The following is a 24,932-nucleotide window of genomic DNA, read 5'->3' on the forward strand; positions in this document are numbered from 1 at the left end:
GATGCCCAACAGGAACATGAAAAGATGCTCAATGTCCCTAATTATTAGAGAAATGCAAATCAAAACCACCCTGAGGTATTACCTCACACTGGTCAGAATGGCCATCATTAAAATATCTACGAATAACAAATGCTGGCGAGAGGGTGTGGAGAAAAGGGAACCCTCCTACACCATTGGTTGGAATGTAAAATCATACAGTTACTATTTGTGGAGAACAGTGTGAAGTTTCCTTAGAAATCTAGAAACAGAATTACCATATGATCTGGCAGTCTCACTCCTGGTCATGTATCCAGAAAAAAACTATAATCCAAAAAGATACAGGCACCCCTTTGTTCATGACAGCAGTATTTACACTAGCCAAGACACGGAAGCAACCTAAATGTCCATGGACAGATGAATGGATAACGAAGATGTGGCAAATACATACAATGAAATACTACTCAGCCATAAAAAAGAATGAAGTAATAAGAGTTGCAGCAACATGGATGAACCAACAGATTATCATACTGAGTGAAATGAGTCAGACAGTTAAAGACAAATATTATATCACTTACATGTGAAATCTAAAATATGATACAGGTGAACTTACTTACAAAACAGAAACCGGCGCCCAGACCAATGGTTACCAAAGGGAAAAGGGAGGGGGATAAATTAGGAATTTGGAATTAGCAAATACAAAGTACTGTTCATAAAATATAATACATAAATAAGGTCCTACTATATAGAACAGGTAACTAACTATCCTACAGTAAACCATAATGGAAAATAGTATGAAAAAGAATTATACACATGTATGTATGGATATAAAAAACTGAATCACTTTGTTGTACAGCAGAAACTAGCACACTATAAATCAACTATACTTTAATAAAAATGTTAGAAAATGGGTCTCAGATATCTTGTTATATGTGACAGTAATGCATTAGTGCGTCACAATTCACAATTACTTAGATAACTTGTGAACATTGATTTTTATTCAACTACTGATGTTGAAGGTATTTGCTATGAGTTACACATTGTATGAATTACAGAGTTTTTTGGTATAGAGCAAAGAACACAGGTTTTAAAATTGGAAGTTCTATATTTTGCTTCGGCTTCGATGCTTGGTGGGTACTTTATTCATATCATTACTTTCTGAGCCTTATCATCTATAGAGATAGAACAATAATACCTATCTTATGTATGAGTTTCTTATTTGTAGTGACAATTAGAATGGAAAAATTGGACCTGGTAAACTGGGGAATGCTGTTGATTTTAGGAAATGTTGTCTTCTTTTAGTTCTGTATGGCATTCTATACAGCGTCCACAGGAAGCCCAATTCTCTAGGATATTCTGTATTGAGTTCAGCATTATTTTTAAATATTTTTCTTTAGTCTGGGTATACCACACAGTAGGCCTGGTAGTTGGAGGGTGAGGTGATGGCCAGGGGAGAGAGTAAGAAGATGATGAAATACTAGTCTGATCTGCTGTGGATTGATTTCTTCCCTTTAGTGTTATCTTTAGGTTTCCTTTTAGAGTAGAAATTAGAGCTCTAAAGTAAAGTTAGAAGTTTAGCTCTGACGACATGAAAATTCCAAGCTTCATAGCTCTTGATGACTATAATTAAAACATGTATAAAGTCTTACAAAAGAATTTTTTTAACTGTGTTTTTTTTTTTCTCCTTGGCAGTTTTAAACTTGTATCATTGATTAAAGAATTCAGGGTTTGGGGTTTTCTCATTGGGCTTTTTTTCCTGATTGTAATTTTCATACTTTCTTTAAGACCACGTGTTTTACTAAGTGGGAATTCTCTACTAGAGAATTCTTAGCAACAGATCTTTTCTTGAAATTTGTATAATTCAAAGTTACGTATTATTTTGCAGTAATCATGCATGAACTTCTGCTACCTGATGGCTGCTTAAACAGTAGCATAATGACTCATTTAGCAAGGATATACACAGATACATGGGTTATCACTGAACCCTGTACTAGCTGTAATCATTTGGCCATAAACAGGCACAAATTTATTATTTTCAAGGATTTACTAATTTTTACCACTTTATATAACTCTTTTTCCTTATAATCTCTTAACATTTATTTTAGTGTTTAGGTAAGGACGGAGTTTGGCCAAAGTTGAGAGAGACTAGTCATTTTCACATTACTTTTAAAAAATACACTTTGACCTTAGCATATGGACTGCATATTGCTTAATCATAATCAGCTTTAATCCAAAACTAAAGTAACCTAAGGTCGTCACACCTTAGTTTCTTGAAGATGCAGAATTCAGAAATTCAGATTCTTCAGCCCCACTTCCAAAGATTCTCATTCCCAGTTGATCCTTGTATCCGGACAGATTTGGGAGCTTCTAAACCATTTATAGAGAGCTTTTCAAATAGTTTAAGGGTTTAGGATTCCTCAGAGGATTCTACAATCAGTGAAACTAAATTAAATTCTCTAGGACAACTTAACACATTTGTCTCATTTATTTGCATTCATCTCTTATTTTTTGATGATCCCAAGAAAGATTTCCTCTGAGGGGAAAAATACTACTTTGAAAAAATTCAGAAAACTACTGTTATAAAATAGATTGTTTCTAAAATTCCCTCGTGTTTAAAATTGATTTTATTTTAAAAACTCAGAGTCTGTGTTAATGTTAGAGACCTAATCTTCAAACAGAATCGAACTATGATAAAGGACAAAATACATTTGCCCTCTTTATCCTACATGAAGCCTTTTATAAATATAAACTTGGTTGCCAGAATAGCCTGCCTTTTTGTTTTCACTAAATTCTGTGAATTCTTTCTACATATAGTATTTCATTGTCCTCCTGATAGAAGCACACTGTTGTTTCACTTGGCTAAAAGACATATAGGCAGTGAAGTGCTGGGAATGCTTAACAATGGAAGCAAAGGGACTGATTCATGTCATTTACCAATTTCCATGATGTAAATACTCCCAACAATAGTAGCCTGTTTCACGCTACCAGTGTGATGTCACCGAATGTGGAGCTGGGCCGAGACAGCCACAGTACTTAGTATTTCCACTATACACATAGAATAGGCATAAATAACCTCAAGAGCATAGCAAAATCCAATAAGATAATTAGGAAATGAGGAGTTTGAGTATTTACTGTTTGACTACTCATGTGTTTTCTATATTCAATTAGTTGACCATAAGCTATTCTAGAAATTGTTTCCATGCTTCTTTGGTAAAATAGAGTGTTTCAAAATGGGAGATTTTTACATTTTCTACTTTATTTTTTAGATTACCTATACATTTTAAACAATAACAAAAACAGTATTTAAAAAGAAGCCTTCCAAAATATTTTAACATGTGGCTAAGTTGGGGAACCACCCATGGTTCCCAAACTCGGCTACCCAAACTAAAAAGTCCTTTTTGGTTCTCTGGTACCATAGAGCTGAATCCTGTGCTTAGCCGTCATTTTGACTATTTGTTTATGCTCTGCTGTGTTTTTTCAAATTATCTGAGAAATCGTTTGCCAAATGTATATGTTAGAAAATAAAGAAAAATTAAGAGAATTAAGACTAGGAAAAAATAGCAATCAAAATAGAAAATAAAAACCTGTGAATACAAGTACTGTATAAATATACCAATCCTAAGGCCCATCATGGTTGAACAACAAATTTTGCCTATCGGCTTCCTGGCAACTAGTCGGTAGGGAAAAAAGGAGCAATATAATTCTTATCAGATAGAAGGTAGGGCATCATTTTCTCAAAGAAAACTTAAGTACTGAATTCCAAGGTAAATCTCACATATGAGATTTAATATACAGGAATACCAATATAGTACACAATGCTCTTAATACTCTTCCCCTGTTATTTATAGTCATGGGTTTCATATGGCAGTTTCTTATACTGTACTTCAAGAAGAAACAAGAATGTATTAAAAAGTAATAATAATTCCGTTAAAGTGATTTTCCCTCAAAGAAGAGACGTGTGATGCTTAAGAACATAACCTGGTAGTCGAGCTTGATCCAAATTTAGGATGACACCACCTAGAGAAATAAAGGTTTAGAACAAGGATGGCCAAAAACAAAAAAAAGGGGCAAGTTAAATCCACTTAGTGTCTGTCCTTTGTTGTGAACTCATGTTGGTGCTGTGTTGACAAGTTTCCGAGACCAGGGTCGGCAGAAAAGAGTGCAGTGAATGAGTAGCAGTTTCTCTCTTGGTCACAGGAATGAACAGCTGGGAGACCTCTGCATGTTTACTGTCCTTAGGCCAGGCTATTTTATGTGCATTTCACTGGTCTCAGTCTTTAGTGTAAAGTGAATTACAGACAGATGGGGTTTGTTTATACTCTGTGATGAGGGCCCGGAATGTTTTATTTTGCATTGCTCTTTAAGACTGTACATGGTATCTTGTTAATTATGACTGACTCGCTGTAACCTGGTACATGTCTTTCATCATCCTGATTTTTGATCCTATCTTTTGTTTCTTTAATATTAGCTATTCCATTTTAGTTAATCTCTCTTTTCATTGAGTTTCTCCTTTAATGTAATAGAACACTATAATTAACGTTTTTTGTTTGTTTGGGAGCATGATTCTGAAAGCAGTGGAATAAGGAGAATTTGCCAACTGAGCAACCCCAGGTGCCAGTGAGTTTGGTCATATTATGTATTGGTGTAATATGGTTTATTATCAGCAATAAGCTATTTGTTATGCTTACTTTTAACAAACTACAGTTACAATTCTATTATTAGAGCAGTAACTTGTAATACAAACACAATTCAGAGGAAATTAAGATAGTTCTGAAATTAAATGTTAGCATCATTAACTATAATATTTGGGGGTGTTTTCCTCTTTTAAGTATCAATTTATGCACCATGTGATTGTTCTAATCCACATATTATCTAAAAAACACAGTTCATCCACTGGAAAAAAAGCCTACTGACTCTCCTACTGTATTTTACTTGTTTGACTTTTGTGTTATTACATAGTCCTTAAATGGGTATTTTATACATTCCTTATAAGAATATAAATTATGTTACTTTGCCAAAGAGCAATTTGGCAATATATTATCAGAGATCTTCAAAATCTCAGCCCCTTTGACTTAGCTATTCCACTTCTACGATATGTCATTAGGAAATAAACAGTGATTTTTAAGCGTGGATTTTGCAGTGAGAGTGCCTGACTTTGAATGTAGCCAATAAACTTACAAGATATTTGACAATGGATTTTTTTTTGAACTTCTCTAAGGCTCAGTTTTTCATTTATAAAATAGGTATGAAAATATCACCTATCTCTAGGTGTTAGTATGAGAACTAAGTTGAAATGATATATCAAAAGTGTTTAACATCCTGCCTAATATAAAATGTTGATAAATAATTGCTATTATTAGTAATTATAGAAAGACTTAAGGATAAAAATCTATGTGCTCTAAGATGTCAATTATGTTTAAATTATGATATTTTATAACATAATTAGAACTTTTTTTAATATTGGTCTTTAAAATGTTAAGATAATGTTGTAAGATTGTAGAAAAACTTGAAAAGATAATGCCAAAATGTTAAGACTGGATCACTGTTAATAATTTTTAAAGCTACATGATACATTCTCTGACATAAATCATTCCAATGTTTTCTTAGGTCAGTCTCCCAAGGCACTAGAAATAAAAACAAAAATAAACAAATGGGACCTAATCAAGCTTATAAACTTTTGCACAGCAAAGGAAACCATAAACAAAATGAAAAGACAACCTACAGACAGAGAAAATATCTGCAAACAGTGCAACAGACAAGGGCTTAATCTCCAAAATATAAAAACAGCTCATATAACTCAAGAACAACAAAAAAACAACCCAATCAAAAAAATGGGCAGAAGACCTAAATAAACATTCCTCCACAGAAGACATACAGGTGGCCAATAGGCACATGAAAAGATTCTCAACATCACTAATTATTAGAGAAATGAAAATCAAAATTACACACCTGTCAGAATGTCCATCATTAAAAATTCTACAAATAAGTGCTGGAAAGGGTGTGGAGAACAGGGAACCATCCTCCTACAATGCTGGTGGCAATGTAAGTTGATGCAGCCATGATGTAAAACAGTATGGAGATTCCTCAGAAAACTAAAAATAGAATTATCATATGATCCAGCAGTCCCACTCCTGGGCATATACCCAGACAGAACTATAATTCAAAAAGATACATGCACCCCTATGTTCATAGCAGCAGTATTCACAATAGCCAAGACATGGAAACAATCTACATGTGCATCAACAGATGAATGGATAAAGATGTAGTGCGTATATACAATGGAATACTACTCAACCATAACAAAGAACAAAACAGCATCATTTGCAACAACACGGATGCAACTGGAGAGTATCATACTAAGTGAAGTCAGTCAGAAAGAGAAAGACAAATACTATATGATATCACTTATATGTGGAATTTAAAACATAACACAAATGAACCCATCCAGGAAACAGAAACAGACGCATAGAGAACAAACTTGTGGCTGCCAGGAGGTAGGGGTGGAGGAAGGATGGATTGGGAGTTATAGGTTAGCAGATGCCAACTATTATATATAGAATGGATAAACAAAATCCTACTTTAGAGCACAGTAAACTGTATGCAGTATCCTTGGATAAACCATAATGAAAAAGAATATGAAAAAGAATACATGTATCTGTGTAACTGAGTCATTTTGCTATACTACAGCAATTACAACATTGTAAATCAACTATACTTCAATTAAAAAAAACTAGCTGATAGAGGGATTTGTTTTATTAAGACTCTTCTATTTGTGTGTGGCTTTATTTTTCATTTTTTAAATTATTTATTTTTGGCTGTGCTGGTTCTTTGTTGCTAGGTCTTTTCTCTAGTTGCAGCATGCAGGGGCTACTCTTCATTGCAGTGCCCGGGCTTCTCATTGTGATGGCTTCCCTTGGTGCGGAGCCTGGACTCTAGGGCATGCGGGCTTCAGCAGTTCTGACACGTGGTTCCTGGGCTGTAGAGCACAGGCTTTAGCAGTTGCGGCACACGGGCTTAGTTGCTCTGCAGCATGTGGATCTTCCTGGATTCAGGGATCAAACCCGTGTCTGCTGCATTGGCAGGCAGATTCTTTACCGCTGAGCCACCAAGGAAGCCCTTTCAGTGTTTTTAAAAGAATGACAAGAGTAATAAAAAAGGAAGTTTAAATCTTTGGAATTAGTTCTTTGTAATTTAAATGTTAAATTGATCAGTTTGTTATTAAAATGTTATTGATGCATTTTTAAAAGTTTGAAAGACTTTGAATGATATATTAGGCTTGTGAAAAGTTTAGTAAAAATCGTAACAAATAAATTTATAAAAGAAAGATGGTTTATTCAGTCATGGAATTTCTTGATTTTTATTGTCTTTTTAATGCTTTTGTATATCTTCCAAAAATTCTGCAATAAGTTCTTTTTTAGAATCTTAATCAGAAAAGTATTTAACCAATTTTTTTATGAATTGATGCTTAACTTTTATGCTTTGATGACATTAATTCTAGTATTGAGTGCACCCTTATTCATTGCTTCTTAGATTGCCCTTTGACTATGTAATTTTCAAACAATTTTGGTGGAAGTTGGATTGTGTCTTAACATCTGTCCAGAAGATAGCTATTTCAAGTATTTTTCATATATGAAAAATGATACAAGAACCGTCCTCACTACTGCATTCCCATAAATTTTATTTCCTTTTTTAAACAGTGTTTTTCAGCATAGCCAGTGTTCATATAGGCAACTTTACCTTAACGGGGGGAAAGGGTGTTATGAGTATTTTGGCAAAGTTCTCACCTCTTTAGGCAAAAATAAAATTAAGAGGAAATTAGCAACTATTTCTTCCTGCCTCTGTAACTGAAATGATATTCATATTTATAGGTCAACTTTATTTGTAGTAAATACTCCCTTTATAAACTGCAAGTTTCTCTTGTAGGTGGCCTTCTAAAATAAACTTTATTTGCTTTTGTACACTATGTGCTCATGCTTTGGCTTTATGCCTGACCTCCCAGGTTGCAAACATCTACAGTAGAGCCCAATATTAAAGAAAATGAACCCAAAAAATCACTGAGAAAATATTACAGTGTTAGTAATAAATTATCCAGTATATTCTCATTGGAGCAATAAATTATCATATGAACAGTGGTGGTCTTTAAAAATTGTCCCACTATTCACTAAGACGTTTAATCTTTCCCATGTTCCAAATGAAATACATTATTAGTTTCTACTCTTTACAACATTTCGGTGTTAGGGACATAATATTTGTTCATTTCACTGGTTCTATTCAATACAGAGGTTAAAAAATAAAGGCAAAACACCTGTATACATAGCACCAACTAGCACCAAATCTTACTATGTGTAAGAAAATTATTTTCGAAGTCAGTTATGTATACATTAAGAATTCAAACAATCTAAAATAGAGTATGCTAAAGGAAAAATGACTAATGCTAACAAATTCTAAAATTCACAATAAAAGTAATTTAGAAGTCTCTGGAAGAGGGTGGGATCTTGATGGGAAAAAGTTAATTAAGCCGGTGTTGGGGGGGGAAATAGAAGAAAGAAAGGAGAGGAGGGAGGGGAGGATAAGGAGGAAAGGAGACATGCAGGCAGGAAGCACACACTCCAGGACTGAAGTGAAATACAAGAGGCATATTGAGGAAACCATGTTAGAACAGGTGGTTTATATAAGGCAGTGGTTTTCCAAATGACGTTCTGATGAGTCCCCACATGGGCCGTTTGGCAAGCAGGTGAAGAGGCCAGCTACTACAGTCTTTAAGCAGGGCAGGACAGCAGGTGTGTTAGGAAGACTGCTCTACAGTGGAGCCAGAAGCTGTGTTGGGAAAACCATTGAGTAAGTCAGATGAGATGGCACAAGCCCAAATGTATCGCTGGCCACTGGTATATAAATAAAAGAGGATGGAGGCATGGGTGCTCCCGAGGAGAAAGCTGAGTTACAGACTGAATGCGTGATACAGCAGGGGAAGGAGAAGAAGACTCAAACACTGATGGTGATGGAGAGGTTCATGTTGAATTAAATCCAGCTACTAAGTACTAGGTTGTATGAGAATATGGAAGATAATATGTTGATTGTGTCCCAATTGTAAAAGGAAATACAGAGTAGACTGAAATGATTAACTTGAATATGTAAACTTTATCTGCAGTGGCTGACAGTGGGGTTATACCTTAGGTTGGCAGTGAGGATGAACACAGAGCAGACCTGAGAGCAGTGTTCTCGTTTACACCTCAGGTGCTAAGTCAACTGATTTAGAAACCACTAAGCTGGAAAGCCTCTGTGCCTTGTAAGGTGCCCGTGTTAAACTGAAACGCCCTAGGCTCTGTGGCACAGCTAAAAGTCTCATAGCCAGAGTCTGGGAATTGGCTTCTGGTGAGGTAGCATTCACAGGGTAGTAGTATTAGATAACGGAGAGTATTAATGATGAGGCTTTCGGTCGGTGAGGATAAAATCCCGAGCAGGAGAAGACTTGTTGTTCCTCAGACCTGGTGACATGAGCCGCGAACACGTGGTTCAGCTTTCTGAAGGATAAGTCACCAGGGATTTATAGCCCATCCCCCCTCCCTCAGATAAACTATAAATGAACTAAAAATCTCTCTTTCTTTCTCTATATCTCTCATATAAAGATATATTCACTTGCTCTCAGTCTAAGAACGCATATTTAAATGGAAACACTTATTTGAAAGTCCTTAAATTAGTGTTACGGGCTGAATGGTGTCCCTCTCCCAAAACTTGTATGTTGAAGTCTTAACCTGCAATATCTCAGAATGTGACTGTATTTGGAGATAAGATCTTTAAAGAGGCAAGTAAGCTAAAATGAGGTATTCAGAATGGGCCGTAATCCAATATGACTGGTATTCTTACAAGAAAAAAAGATTAGGACACACACACAAGGTATGAGGACACAGTGAGAATGTGACCACCTGCAATCCACAGAGAAAGACCTCAGGAAAAAAGTAAACTAGCCCACACCTTGATCTTGGACTTCCAGCCATCAGAACTATGAGACAATAAACAGCTGTAGTTTTAACCATCCAGTTTGTGCTATTTTGTTATGGCAGCCCTGGCAAACATAATACATTATGTATTTGAGCAAACTTCATAAACAAAATCAAAAGATAATAACCTAGAAAGATATGGGCTAACATACAAAACACACAAGGGCCTTGAATCACCTACACTCCAGTAACAATGAGCACACTTAGCACTCAGATCTTAAATACCAGACAGTCTTAAATACCACTCACTGTCCAATAAAGGAAACCAAGGCTCCATGGAGAAGTGGCTGATTCTAGGAATGCAACAGGAATTATTACATGGCATGAGCCAGGTCCATTTTATAGTGCCAGAAAGTAATTAGTAATTGCTTAAAAAAAAAAAGTCCCTCCCGATTATAGAGGTACAAAGGGACACAGGAACTAACTGAAAGATTTCCCAATGTTCAGAGCTTTTGAGTAACAAATAGATTAAAACCTAAAAAGTATAAAATAAACATACAAGTACATATTGATGTAAATAAATTATTGAATAAATGGCTGGGGGATAATAGACAAGTCTCCCATGCAGAAGAATTCCAAATAATTTATATAGCTACTCCACCCTCAAGGAGGTAGAGGTCAACTCCTCACTCAACGTGGCCTGTGCATAGTGACTTCCTTCCCAAGACTACACCATGGAAAGCAAGGTAGGGCAGGGAGTAACCTTACAATGGCGAATCGAACAGGCACCACTTCAGCCTGGTGTTCAGGGTTGACAAAACAGTGATAAGTCATACTAATAGTATGTGCCCTTAATATAATATGATGTGATAGAACTGTGCTTCTGTGATTTTCCTCACCAAAACCCATACAGTCTCTAATCATGAGAAAAACATCAGACAAATGCCTGTCGAGCAGTTTCCTACAGTGTTCAGTTCATGTCCGACTCTTTGCGACCCCACGAACTGCAGCACGCCGGGCCTCCCTGTCCATCACCAACTCCCGGAGTTCACCCAGACTCATGTCCATCGAGTCAGTGATGCCATCCAACCATCTCATCCTCTGTCGTCCCCTTCTCCTCCTGCCCCCAATCCCTCCCAGCATCAGGGTCTTTTACAATGAGTCAGCTCTTCCATCAGAGTACATCAAAGTATTGGCGTTTCAGCTTCAACATCAGTCCTTCCAGTGAATATTCAGGATTGATTTCCTTCAGGATGGACTGGTTGGATCTCCCTGCCGTCCAAGGGACTCTCAAGAGTCTTCTCCAACATCACAGTTCAAAAGCATCAATTTTTGGAGCTCAGCTTTCTTTCTAGTCCAGCACTCACATTCATACATGAAAAACCATAGCCTTGACTACTTTGTTGGCAAAGTTGTATCTCTGCTTTTGAATATGCTGTCTAGGTTGGTCATAACTTTCCTTCCAAGAAGTAAGCATCTTTTCATTTCATGGCTGCAATCACCATCTGCAGTGGTTTTGGAACCCCCCAAAAATAAAGTCTGCCACTGTTTCCACTGTTTCCCCAATCTATTTGCCGTGAAGTGATGGGACTGGATGCCGTGATCTTAGTTTTCTGAATGTTGAGCTTTAAGCCAACTTTTTTACTCTCCACTTTCACTTTCATCAAGAGGCTCTTTAGTTCTTCTTCACTTTCTGCCATAAGGCTGGAGTCATCTGCATATCTGAGGTTATTGATATTTCTACGGGCAATCTTGATTCCAGCTTGTGCTTCATCCAGTCCAGCATTTTGCATGATGTACTCCGCATGTAAGTTAAATAAGCAGGGTGACAATATACAGCCTTGACGTACTCCTTTTCCTATTTGGAACCAGTCTGTTGTTCCATGTCCAGTTCTAACTTGCTTCCTGACCTGCATACAGATTTCTCAAGAAGCAGGTCAGGTGGTCTGGTATTCCTGCAGTGTAGTTGATCTGTATTCCTCAAAACTGTCCAGATCATTTCCCAAGGAGTCTGAGAAATTGTTACAGCCAAGAGTCCTAAGGAGGGAAGACAACTAACTATAAATATGCTATCTTTAATGGGATCCTGGGACAGAAAAAGGATGCTAGGTAAAAACTGTAAGAAATCTGAATAAAGTATGGACTTTGTGAAAGTCATTCAGTCATGTCCGACTCTTTGCAACACAATGGACTGTAGCCCATGGACAGACTCCTCTGTCCATGAAATTCTCCAGGCAAGAGTACTGGAGTGGGTTGCCATGCCCTTCTCCAGGGGATCTTCCCAACCCAGGGATCAAACCCAGGTCTCCCACATTGCAGCAGATTCTTTACCATCTGAGCCACCAGGGAAGCCTGAACTTTAATTAATAATATAGTTTAAATTATTTATTAATTATGACAAATATACCATACTCTGATACAAGGTAGTAGTAATAGGACTAAGTGTAGGCTATTGGGAACTATCTGTACTATCTTCTCAACTTTTCTGTAAAAATAAAACTATTCTAAAACTCTTTTTAAAAATAAACCAAAAGGAAAGTAGACAACAGAATTTCATACACTTCATGTATCAGAAAACCAGTGAACACGGGAAAAAACTCATACTTTAACTATTAAAACATATGAGATGATTATGTATCTCTTATTTAGCTGGCAAACTTTTTTAAAAAATCAAGATACACACGATTGGCAATGTACAGGAATGTAAAATAGAACTCCTTCTCTGCAGTGCATATTTGGTAATAGGCAAAAATGTCTATACTCTTTGAAGCAGCAACATCACAACCAAGAAGTGAATATCAGTGTGCACAGAAATTTTTTTTTTTATTATGTGCAGTAGTGCAAAGACATCTGGTACAAGCTGCTCAAGCTAATATGGGAAGCACTTCCTCTTAAGTTTTCACACCCAACCTGGGAACTTCTTGGAAAAAAATTTTTAATGACTGGTCAACCTGTGATCCAAGGATAAGAAAAATGGGCTAAAAATATTAGCTCTTTATTGACATAGGATAGGAAAGTGGACTGAAGTTCCCTTATGTCCAAGACTTTCTCCTATAATCAACATCCTGGGGCTGATCAAACTAAGACCGCTACTTCCCCTCAGGGACAATCCCTGCTGGGACCAATCTGCCCTTGTTATCAGGGCCAATTTGAGCACTATCTGGTCTAAATTTTGGCTATGAAACTATGACCACAGAAAAATATGATTTTTGACAGTGTGGTCACAATATACTTTAGACTCCAGAGAAAGTTTGAAGAAAATTCCTTTTTAGAATTCTTGCCCTGAGAAAATAACTCCTCCTGTCCCTTAAGAAAGGCTTCCCAGATGGCACTAGGGATAATGAATTTGCCTGCCAGTGCAGGAGACATAGTAGACACTGGTTCAATCCCTAGGTTGGGAAGATTCCCTGGAGGAGGGCTGGCAACTCACTCCAGTAGCCTTGCCTGGAGAATCCCCGTGGACAGAGGAGCCTGGCAGGCTACAGTCTATGGGGTCGCAAACAGTCGGACATGACTGAGTGACTAAGTACAGCACAATAGCAGAAATCTGGAAATTAACCAAAAGCCTATACAGGACTGTTTAAATAAACCATACAAATATCACTGTGGAATGTAGTGAAGATATCAATACTGTGGACTAATATTTGAAGAGAAAAATTCCATGATATATTATGTGAAAATGCCAATGTGTACTGTGTCATGTCATTTCTGTCTCTCTCTCTCTCTCTCTCTCTCTCTCTCTATATATATACACACAAACACACACATATTCCTTGGATCTGGAATTTGGTGAAATAATTTAATGCTATCTGTTCGAATTAAATCCTGTTAGTAATTGTCATTTTATAAGTGCTTTGAGTTATTTTAATATATCTTATAATAAATATATCAAGTATTGTTTCACAGCATTGTCATAATTAGAAATCAGAGTGAAGGACCACTTTTTCCATTATCACAAATTGTGTGTGTGTATGCAAACATTATGTCTGTTTTAGGTTTGCATCCCATGGATAAAAAATGGGATTTGCATAAAGTGTTGCCTGTGGTAATTTCTGACTCATAGGCTGAGGACAATTTTTATTTTACTTTCTGCAATTTTGTATGTTTTCCAAAATGTTCAGGGATCCACAGAATATTTTTTGTCAAATAAAAGATTTTTAAACGGCCATTTTTAAAATTAATCTTTTGTTCCTATAAACCTGTGTAAAATATTGAAACTATCCTTTTTGTTTTCAAAAAACATTTTTTTCCTTTGCTTTTCTGAGTGGATTTAGTTTATACAGCAAGTTTTTGTACACATTTACACTGTCGTGTGGTCTCCATGTACTATCTACTTTTCTATCAGGTGAAATTTTCATGAGCTATTAAAACCATTGTTATGTTTGATTCGTCTTCTTGCACTTTTTGCTTTTAGGTTGGTGTTTGGAATGCTTTATCCTGCATATTATTCATACAAAGCTGTGAAAACGAAAAACGTGAAGGAATATGTAAGTATAGTTTTGTGAGTGATCAGTTCTAGTTGAATGTTTCCACTGTATACAATACTAGAAAAACATTATTTTAGAAACAGCTGGAATAATGTTTTGGGTTAAAAATGTTATATAAATGTAATGAAGTTCGTCTTTTTTTAAAACTAATTTTGAATATAATTCCAAAGTGGAGTTTCAAAAATAGTTTGCTGTCAGTTGGCATTTAAACAAGTATGATTCCCAAATGAGTCATTGCATCTCTATTCAACCTCCAGTAAAATAAGAGGTTGGGAAACTGTCTGTTTTTTAGTCTTATAAATGTATAGGTTTACCTGGAATATCTCTTTGGTCCCAAAATCTTTTCCTTCCTTCATAGGCTTTTGTCATCTTCTAATTGATTAAATATATAGATACCTTACGACTACTGACAATTACAGTCTTTTTTTTCTTCTTGAATCATAGTATATTATAATGACTTCCTCTTCAGTCATCAATCTTTCTTTTCTCTTTCACTTTCCTCTTCCCCGTCTCTTAGCTGTTGTTTTATTTATTTATTTTTTTTACTTTCACTAATTTTTAAATGTTTATGATAATAAATTCTTCAAATGTTGTTTTATGGTACTGGCATACTTTAGATTTTAGATACAAGCACTTTTCTTCAGTTAACAGTGCTTCTCAAGCTACTTGTGATACAGGACTACTTTGGGTTTTGTTTTGTTTTTAAATAATTTCCATTATGTCATAGACCAATACTTTTTAAAATAAATTTTAAAAATAGTCACTAGAAAAATGAAGTCAAATTCCAAGAACATACAAAATACTACCCAAACTTGTATTATTAGATGTAGTCGATCTGAAATTATTGTCAATTTTATATTTAAAGCAAAACAGTAACACTCCACAACCTTGCACTAGTCCACACACAACACTCTGCCTTATGGTGTCATATTTTAATTGGAATTCTGTTTTGAAAAATAAAAACAAGACTTGCTCTTCATTTCTAAACACCACAAAAATATAAGCTAGGAGTATACAACTTGCTACTAATTAATTGTACTGGCCAATACAACCCTCATTTGAAAAATTTATGATAGTGTGACTACATGAGATTTTTTTTTTTTCTGATTCTACTTTATTGTATATTTGAAGTACAGGGTGATATATTCCTCAGCTCCTACCTGTGAAGTATTATAAACCTAGAATAAACAACAACTGGTATATCTGAGTGTCTCTGTGTACGTATCTGTGAAGTATTCTCATTCCCCTCCCAAATGTACAACGTTTTTGTTGGGAAAAAATTACAAACTGAAAATGAAGTTCTAATGAGGACCTTGTCAGCAGGGTGGCACGCAAATGCCATCTCCTAAATAAAAGATAAGAATATAGCAAAAGGAAATATAAAAGTATGTATGTGTTAGTCGCTCAGTTGTGTCCAACTCTTTGCGACCCCACAGACTGTAGCCCACCAGGCTCTTCTGTCCATGGAATTCTCCAGGCGAGAATACTGGAGTGAGTTGCCGCTTCCTTCTCCAGGGGATGTTCCCAACCCAGAGATTGAACCCAGGTGGATTCAATCCAACTGCATTGCAGGTGGATTCTTTACCATCTGAGCTACTAAGGAAACCCATAAAAGTATAACAAATTACAATGAAGAGAGGCCCTTCATGTGTAAATTAATGATAGAAGAGCAGGAAAAACAGTATTATTCAGGGATTGACCTAAGAACCATTATGACAGTATTACTACATTTCTTACTATGTATCAATTTAATTTTGTTAATGTTTTTAAGGACTTAAAAACATAGATTTGTGTTTTATTCCCTTAATACAACACTCAAAATTTTACTACTGCATTATTCTATAAATTTGGTGTTAGTAAGAATGGTCTAATCCTCAAATTTTAGTTCTGCTTCATAAGTTAAAGTAATTTAACCTATGGAAGAGAATCCATTAACATTCTTATTCAAACTGTTGGAAAAACTTTAAGACTTGACATGTGCTTATATATTTATATATACACACATACCTACTGCATGCATACATATTTGATATATACTTCACATATTGCCTTGCACATCTTTTTAGAGATTAACTCATAAAACAAAGAATTATCTGTACATAATTTTGCTACAGTATTATGACTCTGGAGCAAGTGTATTTAACCATCCCTTTGGGAATATCAGAATCATGAGTGATCGAAGGGAAACTGGGGAAGCAAAAAGGCAGGTGGCTGGAGTTTTGATAATTACATGGTAATCAAATCTGCTTCACAAATTAAGCAAGAGCTAGAGTGAAACGGAAAAACAGTCAGGCACTGAAACAAGAAAGGCAGGAATCTGCTTTTGACACAGAAGTATGATGCTACTCTGAGACCTCCTGGGGACCGAACTGTCTGCCATCAAGTCTGCTGAAGAGACTAAGCAGAGATATCATACTAGAAAAATAGCATCTTAACGTTTACGTAATTTCTACCAATTTCAAAATACTTCTGTGTATTATTATTTCCAGTTGCTACTACAACAGTTGCCACACATTTACTGGCTTAAACCAAAGCAAATGTTTCTTTTCCAGTCTCAGAAGTCAGAAATCTGAAATGGATCCACAGGCCTCATTCATTTGGAAAACTCTAGGGGAAAATCAGTTTCCTTACCTTTGCTAGCTTCTACAGGTGGCCCACACTCCTTGGCTTACGGCTGTATTCCTCCAGCTTCAAAGCCAGAAACATTGGACTGAGACCTCCTCAAGCTGCTATCTCTCTAGTTCTCCTGAGATAAAAGAAGGTTCTGAAGTCCTCTTCCCCTAATAAAGACTCTCGTGACTACATTGGACTCACCTGAGTAATCCAGGCTCCTTGCCCCATCTGAGGGTCTGCTGATTAGCCACCTGAATTCCATGTGCAGCCTGATTTCTCCTCTAACACTCAACCTGATGTATTCACAGGTTCCAGGGATTAAGACAGGGCCATCTTTGGAGGAGGGAGACATTATTCTTCTGCCTAATACAATATCTCAGTGGCCCTCACTCCAATTCCATAAAGTAGTAAGGAATATTGGACTATTACAGGCTCAGTGAAGTGAATTAACTTGCCCAGGGTCACATGGAGAAGGCAATGGCACCCCACTCCAGTACTCTTGCCTGGAAAATCCCATGGATGGAGGAGCCTGGTGGCCTGCAGTCCATGGGGTCGCTAAGAGTCAGACATGACTGAGCAACTTCACTTTCACTTTTCACTTTCATGCATTGGAGAAGGAAATGGCAACCCACTCCAGTGTTCTTGCCTGGAGAATCCCAGGGATGGGGGAGCCTGGTGGGCTGCCGTCTATGGGGTTGCACAGAGTCGGACACGACTGAAGCGATTTAGCAGCAGGATCACATGAATCATTAAGGCAGGAAAGGTATCAGATTAGAAAATAAATGAGGATTTTTCTCGCTTGAAAAGCAAAAGAGTTGAAACAGCTTTCACCACCAACCAGCGAATATGCCTGTGATTAATTCCAAGGTGGATCTTCTGAGACCCCAGTTATATGGATATTTTCTAAGTGAAATAGCTTAACCAGTACAAGGGCAGGACCCATAAACATCTAAACCAACTGTAAGATGATTAAAGATAAAATGAGAAGTTTTTGAAAGTTCTGTATGGTCTTGGCAGTTCTTTAAATATTTCTAGCATAATTTTATTTGTGATAAAAATTTTGAGTATCATTTTCTTAGTGAGCCTCACCTAAACTTAAGTCATCCGATTTTACCCCTGGTTTATAGCAATTTTATCAAAACTCTGTTCTCACAAAGTTTTCTTGTAATCCCATCCAAATTTGTTTTTTATCTGGTAGTTTCTTAATAAAAGTAACTTTCTTAAAATTTCCCTGTTATATTCTTAATAGCCTTTTATACTATCTGTACTATATTTTTTGTATATATTTGTGTTTATTTTCCCCACCAGATAAGCTCCAAAGAGAGTTTTGTTGTTTTGTTAATTGCTATATTTCTATACCTAGAACAGTACATGTTACATAGTAGGTACTCAATATTTTTTAATGAGTAAAGAAGGAAGAAGAGTTGACTTCTAAGTATATAACAAATATTAAATGGTACTTACAAGAACATGTCCCTTTCTTCAGTGGATGGGTCTAGTTTCTCAGCTTTGATTCTGCTTGTTAAGGAGTACACAGACCAGTCTGACTTATCCCTAAGTCCAGTTATTCTGTGATGTTTGGTTAATACCTAAATTCTACTGATATCTACTTCAAAATTATTCTCAGAAAGCAAACATTTTTGGTTAATTTACTTCTTCCCACCCTAACTGCTACCATTGTCTTTAAGCCTGCAAACATTGTAGATTGCACCTGATCAAACAGATGCTGTATTCAAATCAAAACAAATGGAAAGTGCTGTGTATTTTGGCAACCTTCCTTTCTTCCTTTGCCTATTTTTAAAACGGAGCTTTCCTAGGATATAATTTCCTGCATAGTGTGGCAGCTATGGCCTACTTAAAGTCTTGCAGTCTTGCAGTAATTGAAATGTAAACTTACTGAAGAATTAGTATGGTTTTGCAATTTTTTTTAAGCCTAGACCGTCTCACGACTTGAAAATAGAGTGTTTACTTCCAAGTTGTGTATAATTGCTGTAGCTTTTCTAGGAAACCAGTGTTCTTATTCTAAGAATGTTGGGGAAAGTGGCAATGAAAAGACTGGGTAGCAGTAGTTAGAAATCACAGACATTTGGTCCTGAGATTTACTGTGAGCAAGAACAAAGAACAGGGAAGACTCTGGGAGATTACTTTCTGAAAGGCCCTCCAAAACCTTGTTGACTTAGTTTTTGAAAGTGACCTAATTTTTGACTGAATATTTGGGTGATATGAAGCTGAACAAATATGCCACATGCTTGTCATTTGGTAAAATCTTAAATTGTCTACTAGTTTTGTCTGTTAGAAATTTGTCTACCAGTTATAAAGGGGAAAAATGTAATAAAGAAACTTTGTTGTCAAACGTGTTCCCTAGGCATCTTTTCATATTTTGGATTAAAAACACTCATTTGATTGAAGGGTTTTAATAATTTGAGAAGTATGAAAATTTAATGAATTAAAGGGATTTTTTAAAATTTTATCTATGTTTAATTGAAGGATAATTGCTTTAAAATATTGTGTTGGTTTCTGCAATGCCTCAAAAAGGGGGATTTTTTTTTATTTTTTGAAAATTAGTTTTGTCAGGCTGCATTCCTGTTTATTTTTTATTCTGATCTACTTTTAATTACTCTTTGTTTTTATCAAAGCTTTACTTATTTATAATTTTAAAATCAAACAGTTGTCCAAGGCTTATTATGTAAAACAACAGTTCCCCACCTTCCTCATCTCTAACTTTCGAGGAAACTGCTTACAGTTCTTTTATCCAAATCCGTTAGTATTTATTTATACATCTAAATACATGCTTGTATTGCTGTTTCTTAATTTTTCAGATGTATCTCATCAGTTGACTTCCTTCTGTTAAAGATGATTTGTTAGTTACCCAATGTCAGTATTTACTTGCATAATTTCCCTATGGCCTTCCAGTATCATTAGAATGTAATTGGAGTTGGATCAGTATTCAGTGTTTGCATTGTTGAGGCTAAATTAGCAAAAAGCAATAGAGTCTAGAGATAAAGAACTAGGCTGCTTGGCTTATCACCTTGGCCCTGTGCCTTACTAGCTGTATCTTTGAACGGGTTATTCTTTGCCTCACTTTCCTGATCTGGGAAAAAAGCACTGTAGTAGTACTTGCCTCCACAGGTGGTTGTGAGGATTATGTGAGTTAATGCAACAAAGCATTTAAATCAGCACCTATTATATAAGCTTTTTCAGCATGGAAACACCATTTGCATCTGATGTCTACAGTATCCTGCCATGACCATTCTTTTTCTTCAGTTATTTGTGATTCGTCATCTTGTTTTTCTGTTTTGTTTTGTTCGCTTATTTTATTTATTTATTTTATTCTCTGTTCTTTTTGCTTATTTAGACCCAAACTCTGTGACAGATGTGTGAATTTCCTCTCAGTGCATTCTCATCCATTAGATATTCCAGACTGACTCTTAGATCCTCAGGTTTCTTAATCTCCTGTTTTCCTCTTTCTTCTTTTACTTCCTCATTTTGATGGATGCCTTTCTTCCCAAGAAGGCTTTTTTTTTTTTTTTTTTGGAGATGAAAGTAGGCTGAAAGTATTTTCCTTCAGAATTTTGTCTTTTAACTTCTTTAAGGATTTTCTCTACTTCATTTTCACTAATTGTTTTATCTGGGGTTCCTTTTGTTCAGTTAGAAAGCCACTTGGACTGGTTCTCTAATTTTCTGATCTTTTTTCTTCTCTTTCCCAACTCTTTTTTTTTTTTGGCTGTATTTTATGATAGAGTTCCTCAATTTTATCTTCTCTTCTGTGTTTAATTTCCAAGGGCTTCTTTTATTCTCTGAACGTCCCTTTTTCGATAGCCTCCTATTCCTACTTTGTTTAAAATAGTTTCCCTTTCATCTGAGGATATGAATGATAGCTCTTTAGACATGTTCTTTCTACATTTCAGTCTCTGTTTTTCGTGTGTGATTTTTCTCAAAAGTTAGGTGATCCTCAGTTCTCTACTCATATTTGCATATTATAATGAAAAGCTGATTCAAAGTCCTGAACCCCTGCAGAGGCTTGCTGACTGTGATCTTCACTTAACAAGGTGATTTAACCAGGCATTTTATTTGTTCCTAGGACTGCCATAAGGAAGTACCACAAACTGAGTGCCTTAAAACAATAGAATTTTATTGCCTCGCTCTTCTGGGGCCGAGATATGGGCAGGGCCACTTTCCCTCTGAAACCTGTTGACGGGAATCCTTTCTTGCCTGTTCCTAGCTTCCAGTGGTTGGCAGGAAGCAGTCCTTGCAATGGTTGGCAGGAAGCAGTCCTTGCAGTGGTTGGCAGGAAGCAGTCCTTGGTGATTCTTGCCTTGCAGGGGCAGCACTTCAGTCTCTGCCTCTGTTATCCCATGATGTTCTCCCTCATGTGTCTTTGTCTCTGAGTCTCTTTTTTTTCTTCTTTTCAAGACACTAGTCACATTGGATTAAGGGCTCACCATACCCCAAGATGACCTCATCCTAGCTAATTATATCTTCAGTGACCCTGTTTCCAAGTGGGGTCACATTCTGAGGGTTAGAACTTTGCAGTACTCTTGCCAGACTACTGTTAACAGAATGCCACACAATGACTAGCTTAGGCCACGTAAAGTTATTTCTCACAGTTCTGTAGGCTGCAAGTTCAAGATGAAGGTGCCATCAGGGTTGGGTTTGGGGGAGGCCTCTTTGTAGCTTACAGACATTCTATCTGTGTCCTCATATGACCTTTTCTCTCTGCATGCAGGGAGAGAGATTTCCTGGGGTCTCTTACTCTTCTTATGAAGTGGGGACCCATCTATTGAAATGGAGCCCCATCCTTTGAAGTGGGGCCTCCTCCTTATGACCTTGTTAATCTTCATCACCTCCTTAAAGTTTCTGTCTCCAAATACCATTACTCTGGGGGTTAGTTAGCACTTCAGCATGCAAATTTTAGGGGAACACAGTCTGTAACAGACTTCAGCATATCTTTCTGGGGGACACATCTTAACCCATCACAGTCATTTCCTCAGAAAATTATCAGTGTCTATATCTTCAGGTGTTTTCTTTTGTGCAGGGCAGATTGTTCAGAGAAGACTCTTCCATTCTGAAAGGCACTTGGTTGCTGGCATTCTGGTGGGAAAACAAGGATTGGGGCCCTCAAATACTCAATTTATTATCTGTTACTTAATCCCTGTTGGCCCTACTCAACTGCGCCAGAGATTTGCAAATCCAACAATCGCTCTTTCCAGAGAATAAGCCTCGGGGAGTGAGGGGTGTCACCAGACCGCTAGAGTGGGAGGCCATCCAAGGATCTACCTGCTCCTCACAGTATCCCTACAGCCATCCTCCATTTGTCCTTTTTTGGCCAAGAATTGTGTTACCAATTTTTGAACCTTTTGGAAGCTCTTCAGTGTAAACTTGGGTTGCTTCTCAACTTTTCCCACCGTCCACTTACTCTTCAGTTTTCTCAGCTCTTCTGGGTCAGTTACTACTCATCCATTTCTTTCCTGGATCCAAAAACATTGATGCTCTCTTCTATATTCTTCCTGACTTAAGTCTTTCTGAAAAATCACTTTACTGTTATTTTAATGAGATTTGTAGTGGGGATACAATTAAATGTGTGTGTTCTGGGATCGCAAAGAGTTGGACACAACTGAGTGACTAAGCACACACACATTCATTCTACTATATTTACCCATAGTTCCAAATTAACTTTATGAGTGGGATACTTGTGGCTGATTTATATTGTCATATCAGATAATACTTGTTTTACCGTTAACATTGGTTTTTAAAATGTGTTCACATAGGAGATAGGTTTGAAGTAGTAATACATATTATTTTTTTCAATCCTTAACAATTTTAAAATTTAATTTTAGCTGACATGCAATGAATACACATGTATCTTGTCTTGAGTAAGAGTTGTTCACAGATCAAGTTGTGATAAAATCAGTTTCTGTTTGGGACAGTTAAGAAGAATCACTTGGGATAGTTCATTATTTTTTAAATATTTATTTATATTTTTTATTTCAGCTGTTTGGCTATGCATTTTAATATTCTACCATTTACCTTTTTTAATGTAAATTAATTTTTTTAATTGGAGGATAATTGCTTTACAATATTGTGTTGGTCATTATTCTTTAACGAAGTAAATCCACTTACATTTACTTAAAGTAGGTGATGAGTATGCTTTGTAAACTTAATATTTTGTATTGGGATTACTTATTTTATATATAATTCATGTTAGTATGTAATTTCACTGCCTGAAGTAATTGATCCTGTTGTAATCATCAAGTGACATACTCTTCCTATGTCTTCTGAAAATAATTTCTTCAGGATCATTACAGTGTATCCTCTTTAGGAAACAAATGTTAAATTTAAATTAAGATTTATATTATTGGGTTTAAATAAAAGCCTAACACAATTCCTTCTAAACTTTAAAAATGTAGATAATTCCCTGGAGGTCCAGTGGTTAGGACTCTGGGCTTCCACTGCAGGGGTCTGGGCACAGTCCTTGATAGGCCAAAAAAAAAAAGGTAGCTAAAATTTAATAATGTGAATTAGAGCACTTCTTGACCTTTACAAAGTAAAATGAAAGCATTCCCACAATTTTCACGCTGAGATGGAGCTAGCAACCACAGCTGTCCAATGCGAATGCTTCATAAAACATACACAAAGAAAAAAATTTCTCCCAGTAACATTTAAACCTAAGAGGCTAAGTCAGGCTTTTGCTAATATCTAGGAAGAATTCTACCAACTGTAGTGCCAATGGAAATAGATTTTAAAAATCAGGGACAGAAACTGTTGTTTCCATTAAAGGAAATGTTGTTAAATAGTAAATTGGAAGGAGGCCTAGCCACCTCCACCCTAATCCCTACTGATGGAACAGCTTAATACAGCAACCAAAAACACCAAAAAACTCAGCTGCCACCATCCTCCGTGCTGCAGGAAAACCATGTTCAGAAGCAGCCAATTCTGCCTCCCCCATACCTGTTCACAAACCATAGCCTCACTACTTTGAAGAAAACCCCCCAATAAGTTCCGAAAGGGAGAAATAATAATTGAGTACATGAGAAATTCAAAAGTGCAGTACTAGGCAAATTCAAAAATAAAAATGACAGTAATATATTTATTACAATTTATATTCTTGAATATTAACAGTTTCAAATGCAATAGTGTAAACACCTTTAATTTGAACAAGCAGGAAGAAAAATGAAACATTCAATTCACAAAGTAACAAAAATATCAGAATTAAAGGAATCTATAAAGAAAGTAGGGTAAATAAAAATGCAGAAGTAAAATAAAAACAAAATCAAGAGAATTACAATATTTCTGAGTTGTTTCCTTGAGTAAATCTAACAAAAGGTACAGAGGAGAGTAGGAAAAAAAAAACTGATAAATAGGACAAGGTTTAAGTGACAGAAAATTAAATAATGGGGGGCTGTAAATGAATGCCTAACATAGTTCATAAAAAATAGAGTAAATTTTTTTTAATTTAAAGATGGAATGTTTTCTAACAATGTAAGACATACCTGAAAAAGTGAAAAAAAGTGTTAATAGCTCAATCGTGTCCAACTCTTTGCAACCCCATGGAGTGTAGCCTGCCAGGCTCCTCTCTGTCCACGGAATTCTCCAGGGAGGAATAGTGGAGTGGGTTGCCATTCCCTCCTCCAAGGGGATCTTCCCAACCCAGGGACTGAACCCAGATGTCCTGCGTTACAAGCAGATGATTTACCCTTGAGCCACCAGGGAAGCCCTAATCTTTCCTTTTCCTTTTTAGCTACAGTTTACATTATTTAAGCAGAGAATAGCTTTTACACAATAGCAGGATCTACCTTTGGAGTGTTCACATATGTACATCATCTTTCCATTATGTAACTTCAGTAATATAGTGCTTCACCAGCTACAGCTATAATCATCATATTGTCAGCCAGATTGCCATCACGCTGTGAAAGGTCCT

At 36.3% G+C, this 24,932-nt stretch overlaps 1 protein-coding gene across 1 annotated transcript in view; it reads left to right on the plus strand.

The window, feature by feature from the left end:
• The window catches only part of REEP3 (receptor accessory protein 3), a 99,493-nt gene that overhangs the window by 34,590 nt on the left and 39,971 nt on the right, over nt 1–24,932 (plus strand). Inside the window, exon 2 of the mRNA XM_027530804.1 lies at nt 14,329–14,401. Coding sequence (XP_027386605.1) covers nt 14,329–14,401 — 73 coding nt within the window. The remainder of the gene's footprint in view (nt 1–14,328; nt 14,402–24,932) is intronic.

Source organism: Bos indicus x Bos taurus, chromosome 28, assembly GCF_003369695.1.
Source record: "Bos indicus x Bos taurus breed Angus x Brahman F1 hybrid chromosome 28, Bos_hybrid_MaternalHap_v2.0, whole genome shotgun sequence".
Classification (NCBI taxonomy): Eukaryota; Metazoa; Chordata; class Mammalia; order Artiodactyla; family Bovidae; genus Bos; species Bos indicus x Bos taurus.